This window comes from Pundamilia nyererei, unplaced genomic scaffold, assembly GCF_000239375.1.
Source record: "Pundamilia nyererei isolate P.nyererei 1_Seehausen unplaced genomic scaffold, PunNye1.0 scaffold00012, whole genome shotgun sequence".
NCBI classification, from domain to species: Eukaryota; Metazoa; Chordata; class Actinopteri; order Cichliformes; family Cichlidae; genus Pundamilia; species Pundamilia nyererei.
The window spans coordinates 3,281,800-3,300,596 of NW_005187413.1; the positions used below are offsets into that span (position 1 = coordinate 3,281,800).

The window sequence follows — 18,797 nt, forward strand, 5'->3', positions numbered from 1 at the left end:
GATAGATAGATAGATAGATAGATAGATAGATAGATAGATAGATAGATAGATAGATAGATAGATAGATAGATAGATAGATAGATAGACACACACAAAAAAAACCCACAAGTTGGTGATGACACTATCAGCCCAGCTGTCTAAATGGACAAATATTGATTCACACATTCTCATATCAATGTCTCGCATTGCTTTCACTCTAATTAGTGGTATCACTGTACTGTACAACACACACACACACATGCTTTCATTTTTGTACATATACAGTACTGTGCAAAAGTCTTGAGCCACCCCTCATTTTTTTGTTAATTTTTTAAAGTGGTCGGATTAAAATTTTCCGTTGGTGATTGGTTGCAGATAATAAGAGAGGAAGCACAGTGAATGTCTGTAGCCATCTGTAGAGGCATTAACATGGTACAAACTCTGTCATTGCCTTACATGCTATTTCTATGTATTTTTACACAGGTTTCAAGAGAAGACTTTTGCACATATATACACCCATTGGCCACTTCATTAGGTACACCTTTTCAATACTTTGTTAACACAAATGTCATAGGCAGCATATAGACCTGCAGGAGTTCAAATCGAGCATCAGAAAGGAGGAGAAAGGTGTCTTTGAACATGGTCTGATTGATGGTGATTGATTGATCTGAATATTTCAAAAACTTCTGATCTAGTTGGATTTTCTCACACAACAATCTGAAAACAGAGTTTCCAGAGACTGGTCAGGAAAAATAAGATATCCAGTGACCCTCAGTTCTCTGTGTGAAAATGCCTTGCTGTTTCCAGAGGTCAGAGGACAATGGGCAGAATTGATATGCAGGTAACTATAACTCAAATAATCCCTTGTTAAAACCAAGGCTTCTAACAAGCTGTATCTAATGAAGTGGCCAGTGAGTGTATTTGCACCGTTTTAGTCTTAAGCCAGTGACTTCATACAGTTGCAACATAAAGTTGCAGCCTTAACCCCCTGAGTTCTAAGTATCATAGATGGTAACCCTAACTGTACACTAACACTATATATTCACTGAACACAGGTTGTCACATATGGGTCTAAGTCTTTGCTACTTAAGAATGAATACTTTTTCTAAGTTCTGAGAGTTCCTTAGTTCAAAAATATAATTTTTTGTGGCAATTACTTTTATCAGGTTCTTTTTTTATTTTAGGTGATAGCTTCACAATCAGTAAAAACTGTTGCCCTTTTGAAAACATCTACAAGGACCCGTAAGCCTATCGATCTCACCTGATACAAAATACTCACTTCAAACCCAACACGCCTCCAAGTCCCAAAAAAACCATTCCCGTTTTAGTCCAATCCATAGTGTGTGTGTGTGTGTGTGTGTGTGTGTGTGTGTGTGTGTGTGTGTGTGTGTGTGTGTGTGTGTGTGTGTGTGTGTGTGTGTGTGTGGGCTTGAGAGAGTGTAAAAGAAGACTGCATCTCTGTGGATGTATAGTACAATCCAATTCAAAATTATCTCTAGATGCATTTTTCGCATTGCAAAAATATCTTTATACATTCACACCACCAAAGCTTGGGAGGGAGTGGACTATTCACCAACAATTGTACAACTGTACGTTCTCCCTTCACACTGCTAGAGTTATGTGTAAGTCAAACCTCTTCACTCCTCTCCTATTCTCTTCAAACAAACTAACCAGCACAAGTGCTTTCCAGTGATTCTGAGTACTGCACAGTCACAATATTTATACTCATCATCCACCTTTACAGCACAAGTAGTTCTTAAAGCTGACCTGCCTCATCTCTTTGTTTTATTTGAAATTAAGGCTCATTTTATTGTTATCCTGTCTTTATGAGTCATACTTTATGCCAAATAGCTTCCCTTTTAAAATGTCAGTTAGGTCTTGATGTTAAAACTAATTGAAACAAGGGGTATTCCAAAAGTGAGTCAGATACCATCGCTTAGGTGTAAACTATGATTGTGAACTTCTTGCATTATTCCTCTAAAACCTGTATCATGTAATTACCTTGTTCCTTAACCGGGGGCTCTAAAAGAAGAATCAGGCATCAGCAGTAAACTTCAGAATCACTCTGCTGTGGAAGCTTAAGACTGATTTTACTACTGTTTTGTGGTTTAAATGATTTGTTAAGTAGCCTCTGTGTAGCTCATTTCTGTTAGACAAGCTACCAGCTCATGGGTATAATCCCTGTCCACAGCACTCATAAACTGAACTTATGTTCCTGCACACTATCACTGTTCATGATTAAAGTCAAGCTGCAGCGTTCTGTTTTGTAAATAAACACAGTAAATTAAGTGATTTCAGAGGACATTTATCCACACTGTAAAACAAAAAGACATCTATTTGGACAACTGAGATACAGAAAAGCGAAGGCTTTCAGTATTAATGGCAGTAATAAACCACAGTAACTACAGCAATGCCTCGGTCCCTGGACTCTCCTTCCATCTTAAAGTCTTAAACAAACACTCTCGGTAAAGAGGACCAACACAGAAGAAACTTGAGTCAGCTAGACTGTCATCGCATGTTACACCTCCATAACAAGTATCAAAATATAATCTGAACTTTTGTCTACTAGTTATGACTATTAATTCCAGGAACAAACAAACAAACAAAAAGATTCTATCTGTATTTGTTTACTGCATTTTTCATGATGAAAGATTTACCCTTGACCCTTTGAGATTGACCCTTGACCCTTTGGTAACACGTTCTGCATTCATGTACTTCCTTTTAACATTAGTAGTTCCACAAAGTAATAAGACTGATATAAGCTCTTTAAGATGGATATCGATACTTCATGACACTTTATGATTTATAAATGTGATACTCTGATATATCTAGAGATGGGAATGAAGAACCAGTTTGAGTAGTTTGATTCCTTGGAATGCATTGTCAGCTTTTCTATCTGTCCTACTAGCAAATACGCTACAATCAGTTGATTTCAGTTTGTGTGCTGGAGGAGGGAAGTTGTTGTGCAGTCTAAAGTGGAGCTATGTACATTTTGTTTTGACTGCACAAAAGGAGAAGAGTGCCAGGGCCGGCCCGTGGCATAGGCCGTATAGGCAAATGCTAAGGGCGCCGTCCATCAGGGGGCGCCACGCCAGTGCCACAAATGTTGAAAAAAAAAAAGAAAAAAAGTTGGTACTATTATTTCTAAATACAAAAAGTAATCCCACGTTAATTAAAATGCAAAGTAAAGCTTATTTAATAGAAATATTATTTGTTACAACATTACACTACACTGCTGATGTAGGGAGGCGCCACCTAAAATCTTGCCTAGGGCGCCAGATTGGTTAGGGCCGTTTCTGAAGAGTGCAATGGTAAAGTATAAATTGCAAACAACTACATTATGCTGCTAACGCACCTTTTGCTCTTAGAAATCACCTGCACAGACAGCATGCTAACGGTAAGCTAGCGAAGACCCCAGAGTGATGTTAAAGCTGAGTGAATGCTGATCCCACCCCAGCAGCCAATGAGAACACAACGTCAGCATTCATCACAGGGTTGAAAGTTGTTTCTCATGTCTCTTCTCACTTTTTACATTTTAATTTATCAACTGTTATGAATACACATTCCAATAGATCATCAAATATCTAATAATAGCTGATAATATTGACCCATAAATAAATTAGGCTCACAGTCATACATTAGGAACAGGGAGGGGGATAGAGCGTGCCACCACATGAGCCCCAACCAGCCCCGATTAGGTAGGTGTTAAAAACTGTATCTTGATGGAGTCTCACTTGGTTGCCTGACACAATTTATCTAATCATCCGATGACACTTGGGTTTTGTCAATAAATGAAAAAAAAAGTGTGTTGAGGATTAGAGTGAATGTGCTCTGGAGAAACTGGTAGATTGAACGCATTACCTCTGGACAGAAAGAAGTTGTCTGTTTTTAGGAGGTGTCCTAAATAAACCGATGAATAGTTTAACACACCAAGAGGCTAAAAATTGGCAAATTTTTAAGAGCATGACACCCAAATATTCTGTTTTGGGAAAAGTACAATTTTGTGTACAATTTCATTACACTAACAGAATCCCAAGACTCTATAGTGCCCTACAACTCTGTCTCATTCATTTCATTCTTGGTAATTCACAGTGTTGAAGGAGAAAAGCATGACAATAACAAAAGTGAAAAACAGTCTCCAAAGCAAGGCAGGTATATTAATTGTAGAGGGGGGATTTCTTTTCCCCCATCTGCTAACACTACCATGAGGACAATTTGTTCTCCAGTGGACTTCAAACAGAGGTAGAACTGTGAGGATTATTCGGATCTGAATATAATATTTCAACATAAATCAATTAACTTCACACACTGAATTCCTGGATAAAGCTCCCCAGTAATCTTTTCTCTGAGCATAAGGAGCTTTCCGTCAACACATTAATTCTACCCTCTGCTAGGTCCAGCTATAGTGACAGGAGGGAAAGAATATTACTACAGCATTTTTTTTCTCGTTTTTTTCTGGAATAAGAGAGCATGGCATCCTGGCATTTTACTCACTTCAATCCAAGTTATATAACCTTTAATATCATACTTTAACAGTCACTGTTTTAAGTTGCTGTGGAGTCCTGGTAGAATCATTTCAGGAGTTATGAGCATTAAGCAGCAGTCATGAAATCTGAAACATACAGTCAAAGTGCATTACAGACAGCATGCACAGCTCTGAGAGACAGATTTTCTGTCTCTTACAGTGTTTTAAATAACGAGACAGTGTCATCTACCCACTGCTATCTCACAGTTTTGGATGGGGACCAGAGTTGTGCAGTCATTAATATCTGATTCTGTGTTGCCTCTCTGGGGAAGCAGGTGTGATTCCAAGAGGAGAGAAAACAGCCACACTACATATGGCACACCCGTGTCATCACAGGTGGATGTGTGCTAGGTCACTTGTACTCAGTTTAGGGGTGGAGAGGTGCCCACCTGACCATCTGGGCTCAGTCCTGTCCCCCTGGAGGGTGCAGATGCAGGTCTGCATGAACCCATGCTTCACCATCACAGACTGCAAGGCAACCTGAACCCAGCTGGTTGAAGATTAATTTGGTAGACTTATTAAATCAAGATTTAAAATGTATTTCAAATTCCAGACTATGAGGCAATAACAAAATGTAATCAGGGTCAATATGAGGGCAGCGGGAAATATGATTCACCGCCAGATTTTACATGACTGGTTGGACTCAAGCTTCAACAGATTTTCTGGCAAACTGCAGTCAGCAGTTACAGCCAACTTCTCCTGATTACCCAAGTTTGGAGTTCATACAACAGTCTTATATCCTCCTGTCAGCCATGATGGAGTAGCTCCCACAGACACATATGAAAAGGATAAAGAGTAACAAGTCATACTGAAAATTACAATTTCATAACTGGTTTAAATAAAAGGGATCTATCCAGTTACATTGATTTTATGTTAGTATGAAATGTGTTCTTATTCTTTCTTTTTTTTACTTTAGAGTTTTCATAAAAGGAGAAAATGTATTATGTATACTGTAGGAAAGAGGAAACCCAGAACAAACAGCCTACAAGTATTTCACATCCTCCTCAAGCACTAACCTCTGGAGCCAATTTTTTTTTTTACGTTTGTGTTGAAAACTGCAGTTCTTCTGCTGACCACTGGAGGCAAATTCCCAAAACAAATCAGTCCCATTAGACTCCATGTTAAAATGACAAAATTTAAAGCACTAAACAGTCTGTTTTACATTCTGGTACGAAAAGTGTTTTCATCTCTATGGATAGTTTCTCCCTTCATAACAATTCGAGAGAGTACATTTGCTTTTTGCTTTTTTTTATTGCATTTAATTGTATTTTTTACACAGGCAGCTGCAGTCGATTGGTATCTGCTAGTCCCTTTCTCCACTAGCTGGAGTCACTGAACTGGACCACTACACTGTGCTTCTGCTTTTGATACCTTTTGGAGCATTTTAATTGAATTATCTGACAACTAACAAATGCACTAACATGGTTTACTTGTTACCATGACAACTCCACCCTCTTGCTGAAATATGGTCATTGCTACCTAAACAAAACAAACAAATAACAACAACAACAACAACAGCAAAAAATGAGGATAGTAAAGACACTGAAGCTTGCAGTTGCAAATCAGTTGGTGATGCCATGGTAGCTGCATTCCTGAGAGCATGGTTTAGATCAGTGATAGGTGCTACACAGTAATTAAATGGTGTGGAAATATATGGTAGAATGGCTATGTCAGGCTGTGTTAATCCTCATTATTTTGCTTTCACCACATTAAATCATGCAACATGCGTATGCACTCTGTCACCTGCAAGTACTCATAAGTTACAATGCGCATGGACAACAAATGCCAGCTTCACTATATGATGTCTCAGACTTTACAAACCTACCAGTACTTGTATGGGTTTTATCTTTGTGATGATAGACTCTCCAATAATGAAGGGAAATTTAATTCAAATTCTAAACATACATGGTTGTTTTTGTATCTAGTTATCCATAGTGATTAAGAGGCATTCCCGTTGCTGAGATTTCAGCAGTATTGGTGTAATGCAGACACAGCAAAAAGGAGCGTGACATCCAAATATTCCCAAAAGGTGTGGAAGTGCCTTTGCAAGTTTCGGCCAGTCAGCCATCGAGCCGAAATCTGTCAACTAAACAGTAAGTACTACTTACGTTCCCAGCACTTCTTTGAAGTCGTAATGTTCTTTGATGTCTGATGTCTTCTTTTTCCATCCATTTCCATCCTCTCCAAGAGGCATCCTACAATGCTGATGGGAAACGCCACACTACAGCTGTGGAAAAAAATAATCAAGGAAAAGACTCAGAGTATACACAATTAAGTTCAGATCAACTGCATTGATTTTCAATAGAGAAACAAATTAAATGATCAATTCGGGGAATTAGTGACTTGGTTACATTCTAAGACTTTTTTTTTAATTCTTAAGGAAAAAACATCCACTTTTTCTCTTCTACTTTTATGTTTGCAAAGATTTAAATGCAAAGTGGAGATATACATGTTTAGGAATTTGTATACAATCTGTGCATTCCTACAGTGTTTAATATTGAAAATTTAACAAAAATATTCAGTGTTTTTTAATTGTTTTAGATTACACTCTGGTTATATGGTGTGCTGCACTGAATGACAAGAAAAAAATCTGGAAGTAAGCGCATGATGACAAAATACAAAAAATACAACAGCTCTTGTGTTTGAATTTATTAAACAGGACAAATTAGATGACCAAGGTATGTCTTATTAAGATGTAGACATTAATGAGATAAGAAATAGAAATAAATCACAACAAAACAAACCTTTAGCAACAAACCTAGGACAAGTTTACAAACAGAAACCACAAACCACTAAAAATGACAGTTCTCCAGTTCTAAAAAACCACTAATAAAGTAGGGCAAACAGTGCAGCAGAGGCTGTCACAAGAAAGCGACCATATACCGTGGCAAAAACAAACGCATGGTCAGTAGGTTGTAGGCAGACACTAGCTGGGGGACCTGTGCTATATTTAACACTTGAAACAATTGGGTTTCTCTGAAGAATGAGTATCTACAAATATACAAATCCTTGGAGATCTTTGAAGTGGAAAGTGTAGGCTATTCCAGTGATTAGGGTTTGACAATAGAGGCTGCAGGGCTGCAGGGCGTGAATGGCAAGCAAGCAAGGAGTTTGAATGGAAATTAAAAACGATGCGATATGCTTCTAATGCCACAGCGAGCTCGTTTTTCGTGGGTCGTGGTGAACATGCAACTATCATAGACTACAGGAAGAATAGACGATGTGGGTGTGCGAACCATACTGCAGTGCTCAAGGGTACGGCAGTCAAATCAAGACAGCATCTTAAGGTTTAAGCAGGAGGCTGCGGACATGCGACAAGGAAGTGGAGCAAAGGCACTTTGTCTCACAGATAAAAATAACACAACGCAAACAAGCCTGCAATGAATGTTGAACTGAAAAGGGAACGTACCTAAATGGCGATCTGTGGCTGTGATGCGTTCTTCTTCCCTCTGGGAGCGAGTGTGCTTGCTGTGCTTGTGCGCAGCGCTGGGTCCGCTCCGACTTCTCCTGACGTCAAGAAAGCCAGACGTCTATGGACGTAGTGCACCATAAAATCACTATCTGTTCCCTCAACAACGCGATCTGCGATTCACCTTATGACTGTCGAGCGACTGTCTGTTACAGCTGAAGAGTTTTTATTTTTGGCGATACTATAGCGCAGATAATTCTCCTCCTTAAGCACTGTGCGAGTTAGATTCAGGCAAATTTTCAAGAGTTTTTGAAAGTCATAACAACCCAGTTTGAATAAATTATCAATCACAGCCAGAGAAGCCGGTTTAGCTACAGCAGACTAAACATTTTAAACGCAAAATGGCCCCAGGATGAATTATTATTTTACGCATGAATTATCAGAGGATTAAATCTCCCTTCCGCACCAAGCATCTTTCTTTTGCAGCTCTGTGCACTCTCACACTTAAACCATTTCCTGGCAGCCAAGTGACATGCAAAGGTGTGGACAAACAAAAAGCAGGTGAGAAGATCCGGGAAGAAATAAAATGTCTCACTCACGCATTAAAAGTTTATCGTTCCCCCTTGAATGAAGTTTGATTATTGTTTCTTTTTTAGTTTAATATTTATGTCGTAATTCAGTGCTTGTTATTCCTTTATTTTTATCACCACTTGCAGGATACTGTCCACATACTAAGAAGACAATCACTGAGTATCTAAATGTATATTCTTGGTAAACGTATACGGAGAACTCCACCAACCAGTCTCCATGGAACATCACAGGGAGAAAAAGCTCCACAGGGATGGTAGCACACAGCCCGCCATTTCTGGGAAAAGGCAGGGAGTTGTCCTTCTCAGTGTATCATTGTAAATAAATGTTGGTTGGGCGTACTGCATAGCCAACATTGTAAATCCAAGCACAATACATTATAATACAAATGTCCTTAATAACACAGAAAAGCTAAGTGAAATTCTCTCTCATAAAAAGCTCTAGTGTCTGAACACTTACTCCAATACTATAAAAACCATCACTGAGTGCCGTTCCTTTATGTGTTTTTTATTTCCTTTCTTTTGTCTTAAGCACTTGTTTAAATGTGCTTTTCAAACAAAGTGATGCTGAAGTACAAGTAATATGCCATTACCACAACTTCTTCTAGTAATCATAATTACCATAATGAAAAAAACTCTTCTTTAACTCCCATTTATAATTTTCACAACAAACTACTACATTATACTTTTGTACAGTTTTTTTTCAGTTTCTTGTGGATACAGTAACCATAGATGTGATTTGTCATATGTTACGCTTCTTCTTTCAGCTCTTCACCACAGCAGATTATCTGACTCCATCTCACTGTATCCCCCGCATCCTCCTCTGTCACACCAGCCCTCTTCATGTCCTCCTTCACTACATCCATGAATCTGGCAGCTCCATCTTCAACATCCTTTACCCCATAAATCCATTCTCCCTTCCTTGCACATGTCCAAACATCTCAGCCTTCCCTCCCTAACTTTGTCTGAACCCGAGCTGTCCCTCTTGTGTTCTCATATTTAAGCTTGTCCACTCTGGTCACTCCTAATGAAAATCTTAGCATCTTTAGCTCTTTCACATCCCACCATCTCCAAACCAAACATCATAGCAGGTTTTGCAATCAAACATATAAACCTTTCTTTTCACTCTTGTTGCTATCCTTCAGTCACAGATCACCCCTGAGACTTGTTTTCACCTACTCCAACCTACTTGCACTCTCTTCTTCACCTCTCTTGTGGACTGCCCTTTGCTTTGGACCATTCTCCCCATGTATTTAAATGATCTACCTTCGCTACATCTGCTTTTTACAGCTTTACTGTTAAGCCTGTCTCCTTCTTATTCACACACATTTTCTGTTTTTCTTCTATGGATTTTCATTCTTCTTCTTCATTCTTCACAGTTGTTTCCATCTCTCGCTTTTTTTTTCTTCCCTTCTCTTTGAAAGAGTAACATAGCATTGGTTCCACAGCAAAGGGTGTTCAAATTCAAGCGGATGAAAAGTCATGAAAAAGGTTCAACCTGACCAAATCTTTAGGTCAAAACACAAAGAAGTGGTGTGGATACCATTGTTGCCTGACACCAAGAAAGTACTGAGTTCGAATCCCTAACTGGCTGGGGCCTGTTTGCGTGGGTTGCTTCTGGGTACTCTGGCTTTCTTCCACGGTCCAAAGACATGAGTTAGGTTAATTTATGATTCTAAGTGTAAATGGTTGTCTGTCTCCCTGTGAAAGACTGGTGACCTGTCCTGGGTGTACCCCCCACCTGGGTCAATTGTGATTTCTTATTCAATTTTTTTAATATAAATTCTGTGATTGTTTTAAATGTTATTTGTTTTCCATGAATGTGCTTCTTGTTATGTAATGCTTCCAGAAGCTCCACTATGAAAAACCACTTGATCCATATGAAATTTCTTTTAGTATTTCAGTGTTGATTCATATAAATGTATGGCTTGTGATTTAAATCGGCGTGAACTAGAAATCAGTCAATCAATGAATCATATTCGTGTAAAAATGTTCGTTGAATGTAGTACACGGTGCAGTATTACAGCTGGACTCTAGGGGTCAGCACTGCCTCGGTTGGCACTTTTGCCTCTGCCTTCCAAACACAACCTCAACATCCGGGCAGGAGTTTTCAAACAACACTGGCTAGCCGGTTAGCCGCTAAACATTTTTGCTCAGGGAATTACGGCTAACTTTTCTGAGATTTTGGTAAGACTTGTTTTTGAAATTTAAATTATTTGTTATTTTCCCCCCAGCTTGCGCGTATTTTATTGGGGGAGAACTTTATCGTTTTTAATTTACTCGTGTTGCAGTAGCATGCTAACTGCCGCTCGTTTGTTTGCTTTGTTTCATACATCCAAGCGACGCTAACGTTATCTGATTAAGTACTACTTTCCATTTTAGACTTTATAAATGAATAAAAAACCGACTGTCCTCTTTATACTAAGTTGATTGAAAATAAATTTACAGTGGCGTTATTATTTCTTTCTCTGTTTTTGTAGCCGTGGGCTAGCCTGTTGTTTAACCAGCCAGCGATGTCAGCGAGCTCCAAGCGGAGACGAGCTACTTCTCCCTCCAGCAGTGTGAGCGGAGGGGGAGACCTCGATGATGTCTCTTCCTCTACTCCTGGAAGTGGCAGAAAAAGAAAAAGAGTCTCCAATGTCCCTCCTGTGGATACGGTAAATGCGCCTGTGTGTGTGTGTGTGTGTGTGTATATTTTACATGACCTGACTTTAGCAAGGCCGATGTGATCTGTACGTGCCTTTGAAACCATAGTAAAAGTATATTGGAGTTTTAAATGCTTTCCCCCCCCCTCTTAGATTGCTGTATGCCATGAATTGTTCAACACTATCAGAGACTACAAGGATGATCAAGGGAGGCAGCTTAGTGAAGTCTTCCAAAGGGTGCCAAAGAGGAGGTACTGTATCTGTTTGATATTACAATACTGAAGAGGAGTTAAGGTAATCTTTGCAGAAAAGCTAAAGCTTCCCTACATAGTAATGTTTAGAAGCTGCAAAAGACAAACACACAAAATGTGTACTGAATATATGGAATAATGGACGTTGCTATGAAAAAAGTATTTACCCCTTTGTTGTTTTATTCTTTTTAAATATCTGTCACAATTACATTGTTTGATATTTAATATTAGGTAAAGAAAGCCTGAGTAAATAAAAAAATGAAGATTTCATTTATTATGGGGAAGAAGGTTAGAAAAAAATAACTGGTCACCCTTTGTTAAAACACGAATTAAACTTTTAATATTGTAAAAAAAAAATTAAAACCTGGTTGTGCCACCCTTGGCAGCAACGGTTAGCTGCAAGCTGTGGGAAACGCAATCAAGTGTTCCCAAACGTCTCGGGGATTGTCAAGATGTTTTTTGGTAAATGTGAGCCTTTATGTTCTTTTTATACAGCAATGGTTTCCAGCTTGGAATTCTCCCATTTTTGTAGTCTCTTTTTTATTGTTGAATCATGAAGTCATCATGAACTTGTGACTTCCTGGACGAGTTGTTTCTCTAAGTAATATTGGTAGGCCAGCAACTCCGGGGAAGGTTCAATGCTCTTCCAAGTTTCTGCCATTTGTGGATAATGACTCTCACTGTTGTTTGCTAGATTATCAAAACCTTAGAAATGCTTTTGTAACTCTTTTCAGACTGATAGATGTCAATGACTTTGTTTTTCATCTGTTTGTTTAGTTTGTGGCATGAAATGTTGGTTTTTGACATCTTTTCCTACTCACTTTGGTTCAGTTTGATTGACTACTTATGGAGAGAAATTTACCTCAAAAGTGCCTAAAATATGATCCACAAGCATAAACTAAGATTTACAAATGTGTACAATGATTTGTGTGTAATGTTTGAGGACTCACAAACATGTTTTAATCCACACACAAATACAAAGCACTCTGACCACATGTAAAACAATTATACACATTCAAACCTGAATAAATACTGATCATTGTACTCGTTGTGCACATTTGCAAGAATTAGTTATGCTTGTGGATTATTTGATTGGCATTTGCAACCCTTTTGAGCCAAATTTCTCCCCATAATTTCTTGATTCACACACAGGGCCAGAGATGGGTTTGGACAGTTTTTTCCCCTAATAAATAAAAACTGAATTTTGTATTTACTCTGATTATTATATATTTATTTTATGTTATTATGCCTATTTTTAAAATTAAATTGATGTGAAATGTGTTAATGTGACAAATATGCAGGAAAAAAAAGAAATGTTTTCACACTTTTGTAAAATGAATGAATAATGTTTATTGAACATACTCAATAATGTTGGATAATGCGAAAGTGTTTCAATTAGCCTGTTTTTTTTTCTTTTTCAGGAATCAGCCTGATTATTATGAAGTGGTGTCCCAGCCAATTGATATGACGAAGATTCAGTATAAACTGAAGTCTGAGGATTATAATGATGTTGAGCAGCTTACTGCAGATTTTCAGCTCCTGTTCAACAATGCCAGATCATTCTACAAGGTAGGTTTTGGAGAACGACAGTGCTTTCTTTTTTCCTACAGGTAGCCTCTAAGGTTATAATAAATACACTATTATTTCAGCTTCATTATATAAGCTTTTACTTAGGTATGCATCTCCTAATGTAAACCTTATGTGATTGTTTATTTTGCCTCATGTTTAATGATTCAGAGGGACAGTGAGGAGTATCAAGCTGCATGCAAGCTTTGGGAAGTGTATTTTCAAACAAGGAATGAGTTTGTGCAACCTGGAGACAGAGATGAGGATGATGAAGATGGTGATGATATGGATAACCCAGGAATGGCAACTGAAGAGGAGGTAAGTCCTCATTACATGTAAGACTGAGTTGCCCTGTGTGTATGATTGCCAGTTATTAGCTCAATAATAAGAAAGGGTTCATATTTCTTTATTGAATTTAAAAATATTAAAATCTGTTTCAGGATATTGCCTTTGTATTATGAAGAAATAGCACCACTGTGTGGGGTCAGAACTTATTTATACATATTTGTCTTTTAGACCTCAGCTGGAAGTTTGAAGGAAGTGCTGGAGCAACTTTTGGAGGCTATAGTCTCACATGCTGATCCCTCAGGGCGTCTGGTCAGTGAACTGTTCCAGAAATTGCCTTCCAAAGTGGTAAGTTGCACTTGAAATTGATTAACTGTTCTTCACACAAAGCATAATAATATAAGACAGGTTGAACAAAGCTTCACTTTGCGATTTTCTTACATATAGGTTTTTTTTTATTCAAGCCACTTTAGGAGTGTAAAGTCCAGTTGTTTTCCTGTGTTTGTGGTTTTGTGTACCAACTCCAGTCCGTTATAGAATTGTTCTTTCTTTTTTAGCATTACCCAGACTACTATGCCATTATAAAGGAGCCGATAGATCTGAGAACAATCGCTCAAAGAATACAGGTAGTCATTTTGCTTCCTGACCTTTAACCATTTGTTAATTTTACAGCTTCAGTGTGTTGCATTTCTAACCATCAAAATGTAATTTAATTTGCATAGATTGGATTCTATAAAAATGTCAATGCTATGGCCAAGGATGTTGAACTGATGACCAAAAATGCTAAAACTTACAATGAGCCAGGATCTCAGGTTTTTAAGGTAAAAGTCCTTTTCTCAGTTTTCTTCTTTATGAGTTTTAATACGGTACTCTGAATATTAACAATTGCTCTTTTATTCTATAGGATGCCAACACCATAAAGAAAGTCTTCATCCAACGTAAGACAGAGCTTGAGCACGCAGAACCTACTAAATCTAGTCTTCGTATCAGGTATTAAACAACAGTATAACATTGCTCTTAGCGTTGTCTTTGTGTCAAATCAAATCTGCTTGTTATACCAACAGAAAAATCTCATACCTTTAAGATATATATGGTGAATTGTGTCTCTTGTGTTACTATTTAGAAATCGCAGGTCTGGTCAGGGAGATCGAATTTCTGGTGTCAGTGTAGCTCTACAGTATGGCTCTGAGAGTGAGGACGATCCTGTGCTCTCAGGTAATTCTTATCAGTTCATGTAGCAGACAAATTTACTTTGTGGCTGTGCAGAAAAAAGTAACACTTTGTGTTGTCGATGTTTGCAGGTTCTGTATGCTATGATGAGGGAGAGTCAGAAGCTGAGAGTCAGAGTTCAAGTATGGAGATGAGCAACCCAATCTTCCAACTGTACGAAGCTGTGAGGGGTGCCAGAAATAACCAGGGCCAGATGTTCTCTGAACCCTTTCAGCAGCTGCCCTCTCGCAGGGAATACCCCGACTATTATCAGCAGATAAAACAACCCACTTCTCTCCAGCAAATCAGGCAAGAACCAGATATTCATACCATATGGTATTTAAAAATGAACCCTTTTCCCACCAAATTACATTCCTGGGGGGAGTTTAAAAAAAGTTTTTTCTTTCTCCTTCTTAGGGCAAAGATGAAGAATGGCGAGTATGAAAGCGTGGAACAAATTGAGGCTGACCTCAATCTGATGTTTGAGAATGCAAAGCGCTACAACATGCCTAACTCAAGCATCTATAAACGGGCTTTCAGGCTTCAGCAGATCATGCAGGTAGCACCTTGTCAATCATTCTGTCAGGTTGTGCTTAAAACAGTTTTACCTGTACATTTAAAAGTCAAAGAGCACATTATAAAAGCACAATATTTGAAACAGACTGTAGATAATGGATAATAATAGGCAAGGCAATGCCTGTTCTGTGTAGGCAAAAAAGAGGGAACTTCTAAGGAGAGATGACGAAGATGGAGACAGCATTCTGTCTTCTGATGCAGGGAGCGTTAAGAGAAAAAGGTATTATTATTTCTATTGATACTAATGCTTTTGAAATATAAAGTATTAAAATTGCAAACGTTGTTTATAATTTGTTTATGTTTTCTCAATGTCTCAGTGTTGTCATACTTTTATCTATTTTAAATTTTTGTCCAGCCACAAAAAAAATGTGAAAAAGAACCGAATGAAAGCCTTTTATGCTGCCGTGACCGAGGCCAGGGAGGCAGGCACAAATCGACGTCTGTGTGATCTCTTTATGGTTAAACCATCCAAGAAGGATTACCCTGACTACTATAACGTCATCCTTGAACCGATGGACCTGAAAACAATTGAACATAACATTCGCAATGAGCGCTATGCCACAGAGGAAGCTCTGATGGAAGACATGAAGCTAATGTTCCGCAATGCCCGGCATTACAACGAAGAGGGATCTCAGGTTGGGACTTTGACTCCTTCTGTGATAAAACTTTAATTTTTCTTATAGTCAAATTTATAACGATTTTAAGTCTTCTGACTCCCCAATTTCTGGTTTATGTAGGTATATAATGATGCTGACATTTTGGAAAAGATACTGAAAGATAAGCGCAAGGAGATGGGTCCTCCACCTGAGGAGGAGGATGTGGGATCTCCTAAACTGAAACTAAGTAAGTGGGAATGCTTGTGCATGTTGGTTGAAAATACTTCTGCACTTGTAAAATATTACCATGTAATAACACTGAGGTCTGTGTGTCCTTGACCCGTTTTTCACTAATTGGTTAGTCTTTAATTTTCAAAAATTAATTTTTTTTGGGGGGGGGGGGAAGGGGGTAACCTACTATATAGTTGTTCCTCTTAAATTATTATCAGCCAAAGCGCTGCCTGTCTCGCTTAAAACAGCAGCTGTGGAAATCAGGGCTGGCTGGAAAGTTACATGGCTTAGTGGTTGGACTTGCACAGTATGTGAACAAATGCCATTAGTAACGAGTTGTTTCATTTCCCAGCCAGTCGGACTGTAGCTGCATATTATTCTCCTGCTTCTTGTCTGTATCTGCTGTGACTATCTAATAGCGCAAAAATGTTCAAAAATCAACTTTAAAAAAAAGAACAAGAAAGGCATTTTTAAGTATTTCGGACAGTTTGAGCTGTATTGCTCTTTTGTTTTCTGGCTCTTTTTAGCTTCTGTTTCACATTTTTTTTCTTTTTTTAAAAGCTTTTTAAAACTAACATACATTTTTTATGATAAGGAAAGAGTGGTGTTTCTCCAAAGAAGTCCAAATACCTCACCCCTCTTCAGCAGAGGTTAAATGAGCTGTATGATGCTGTGCGAAACTTCACTGACCGCCGAGGTCGGCGCCTAAGCACAATCTTCCTCCGTCTACCCTCTCGTGCCGAGTTGCCTGACTACTACGCTACAATCAAGAGACCAATCGACATGGAACGTGTGCGAAGCCACATGGCTGCAGGCCGTTACCAAGATGTCGACGCCCTGGTGGAGGACTTTGCTTTGATGTTCAATAATGCCTGCATATACAACGAGCCTGAGTCTCTGATTTATCGGGATGCTTTAGTGTTGCACCGAGTGTTGTTGGAGACACGGAAACAGCAAGAGGGAGGGGAGGAGTTTGGCCCTCCAGCTGTGGGTCTTCTGGTGCGAGAACTGATCAGGAACCTGTTTGTATCCGTGATGGGTCACCAGGATGAAGAGGGTCGCTGCTATAGTGACTCACTGGCTGAGATTCCTGCTGTTGATCCAGCTGCCCCTGAAAAGCCGCCGCTTAATTTTGATGTCATCAGAATGAATGTGGAGCGCGGTCGCTACAGGAGACTCGATGTCTTCCAGGAACACACGTTTGAAGTGCTAGAGAAGGCAAGAAGGTTACACAGGTATGGGAAATTATTATGAGCTTGGTGTATTATTTTTTTTTCTTTAATTGTTTATCCATTAAAGTAAAGTGCATTTGCTTTGAGCGGTTCACCAAGGCTTCAAAAACCAGAGAAATGGCAAATGAAAATGGGTGTTCACAACATAAATAAATGTCTGACAATGCTAAGTGGTTAGAACATTTTTACCTTGAAACATTGCCCATGTTATATTTTCCATTTTGTAAAGATCAAACATTTTGTTTGTGTGCTGCTCTTCAGGAGAAATTAGTGATATGGTGCATATACCGGTACATATTTACTTTGAAACTGAAATTTAAAAAAATGTATATGCATTAAATGTAATCAATTTTATTGTAAGCAAATCAATGTTTATTGTTAAATATGTGGCTCTTGCTAATAAATGAGTCCTGTTTTTACTTGCTTTGCTTCACTAGGTGATACAACTCAAATGTGTGCCCGTGTTTTCTTATGATGAATGTTTTTCACGTTGGCAGGACTGACTCTGAGATATTTGAGGATGCAGTGGAGCTACAACAGTTTTTCATCAAAATCAGGGATGAGCTGTGCAAGAATGGCGAGATTTTACTGTCCGTTGCACTCAACTACACGTTAAAACACCTCCACAGTGATGTAGACCAGGAAAAGAGGGAGAAAATTCCCAAAGAGATTGAAGAGGACAAACAAAAGAAGGATGAGGATGAAAACCAAGGTGTGTAAACTTATAGAAGACATGCAGGAGGTGTGAAGAATATTAAATGTGGTTGTGGCATTGAATCATGACATGTTTCTCACCTTAAGAAGACGAGAAGCCCGAGGACCTGGTGGGAGAGGCGTGGCAGTCAAAGCCAGAGCATGTGTACAGTCAAGACTGCAGATTTGAAAACAGTACCTACCACGTGGGGGACTTCGTCTATGTGGAGCCGTCAGAACCAAACCTCCAGCCCCACATTGTCTGTATAGAACGTCTTTGGGAGGATGAAGCAGGTAGCCTAACTTGAAAATTATAGGAAGAATTATAGAATTACATCATGATTTTAAATACTTCTGTTTCTGCAAGTTAGCTGATTCAACATCTTGATTTTGTTTCCATTTAGTCAGTATATTTTGCTAAAAACAGATTGTGTTTTATATATGCAGGTGAGAAGTGGCTCTATGGCTGCTGGTTCTACAGACCCAGTGAAACCTTTCACTTGGCCACACGCAAGTTTCTGGAAAAAGAAGTCTTCAAGAGTGACTACTACAACAAAGTGTCCATCAGTAAGGTTTTGGGCAAATGTGTGGTCATTTTTGTGAAGGTGAGAAAGTGAACCACATATTGAAAATGGTTTAATTTAAGCCGCCAAAAGTCCATTGTCTAATTACGAATCTTTCTGTAGGATTATTTCAAAATGCAACCCGAGGGCTTCAGACCTGAGGACGTTTATGTGTGTGAATCCCGCTACACTGCCAGGAACAAGTTTTTCAAAAAGATCAAGATTTGGGCCATGCCGGAGAGTTCCTTTAAATTAGTCCCTCGGGAGGCGCCTCTTCCTGTTGTTCGTGTAGCCTCAATGTTTGTGAAGCCTGACCAGGAAAAACCGGTGGCATATACAGTCAATGGCTTTGTAGAGAAGGTAAGGTGAGATTGTATATTCTAGGCTTTGAACATATACAGTGGGGCAAAAAAGTATTTAGTCAGCCACCGATTGTGCAAGTTCCCCCAC

At 38.8% G+C, this 18,797-nt stretch overlaps 2 protein-coding genes across 8 annotated transcripts in view; one reads left to right on the plus strand and one right to left on the minus strand.

Annotated features, from left to right (window-relative positions):
- The window catches only part of camk1a (calcium/calmodulin-dependent protein kinase Ia), a 20,378-nt gene extending 12,273 nt beyond the window's left edge, over positions 1–8,105 (minus strand). The window contains exons 1-2 of the mRNA XM_005724489.1: positions 7,914–8,105; positions 6,613–6,731 (exon numbers count right to left, since the gene is read on the minus strand). Of these exons, the coding sequence (XP_005724546.1) occupies positions 6,613–6,698 (86 nt within the window). The 5' untranslated portion in view covers positions 6,699–6,731; positions 7,914–8,105. The remainder of the gene's footprint in view (positions 1–6,612; positions 6,732–7,913) is intronic.
- A 2,460-nt stretch (positions 8,106–10,565) lies between these two features.
- Positions 10,566–18,797, plus strand: part of LOC102204824 (protein polybromo-1-like) — a 16,086-nt gene continuing 7,854 nt past the window's right edge. For 5 of the 7 annotated variants that reach the window (XM_013908624.1, XM_013908625.1, XM_013908626.1 and 2 more), the window contains exons 1-20: positions 10,566–10,687; positions 10,981–11,157; positions 11,299–11,396; positions 12,818–12,965; positions 13,134–13,280; positions 13,479–13,595; positions 13,805–13,873; positions 13,970–14,068; positions 14,152–14,237; positions 14,371–14,462; positions 14,549–14,765; positions 14,874–15,015; positions 15,167–15,252; positions 15,388–15,667; positions 15,770–15,875; positions 16,455–17,094; positions 17,589–17,803; positions 17,893–18,078; positions 18,232–18,389; positions 18,471–18,707. In XM_013908624.1, the coding sequence (XP_013764078.1) occupies positions 11,014–11,157; positions 11,299–11,396; positions 12,818–12,965; positions 13,134–13,280; positions 13,479–13,595; positions 13,805–13,873; positions 13,970–14,068; positions 14,152–14,237; positions 14,371–14,462; positions 14,549–14,765; positions 14,874–15,015; positions 15,167–15,252; positions 15,388–15,667; positions 15,770–15,875; positions 16,455–17,094; positions 17,589–17,803; positions 17,893–18,078; positions 18,232–18,389; positions 18,471–18,707 (3,267 nt within the window). In that variant the 5' untranslated portion in view covers positions 10,566–10,687; positions 10,981–11,013. The remainder of the gene's footprint in view (positions 10,688–10,980; positions 11,158–11,298; positions 11,397–12,817; positions 12,966–13,133; positions 13,281–13,478; positions 13,596–13,804; positions 13,874–13,969; positions 14,069–14,151; positions 14,238–14,370; positions 14,463–14,548; positions 14,766–14,873; positions 15,016–15,166; positions 15,253–15,387; positions 15,668–15,769; positions 15,876–16,454; positions 17,095–17,588; positions 17,804–17,892; positions 18,079–18,231; positions 18,390–18,470; positions 18,708–18,797) is intronic. The other 2 variants (XM_005724490.1, XM_013908627.1) reach the window with 1 other exon arrangement.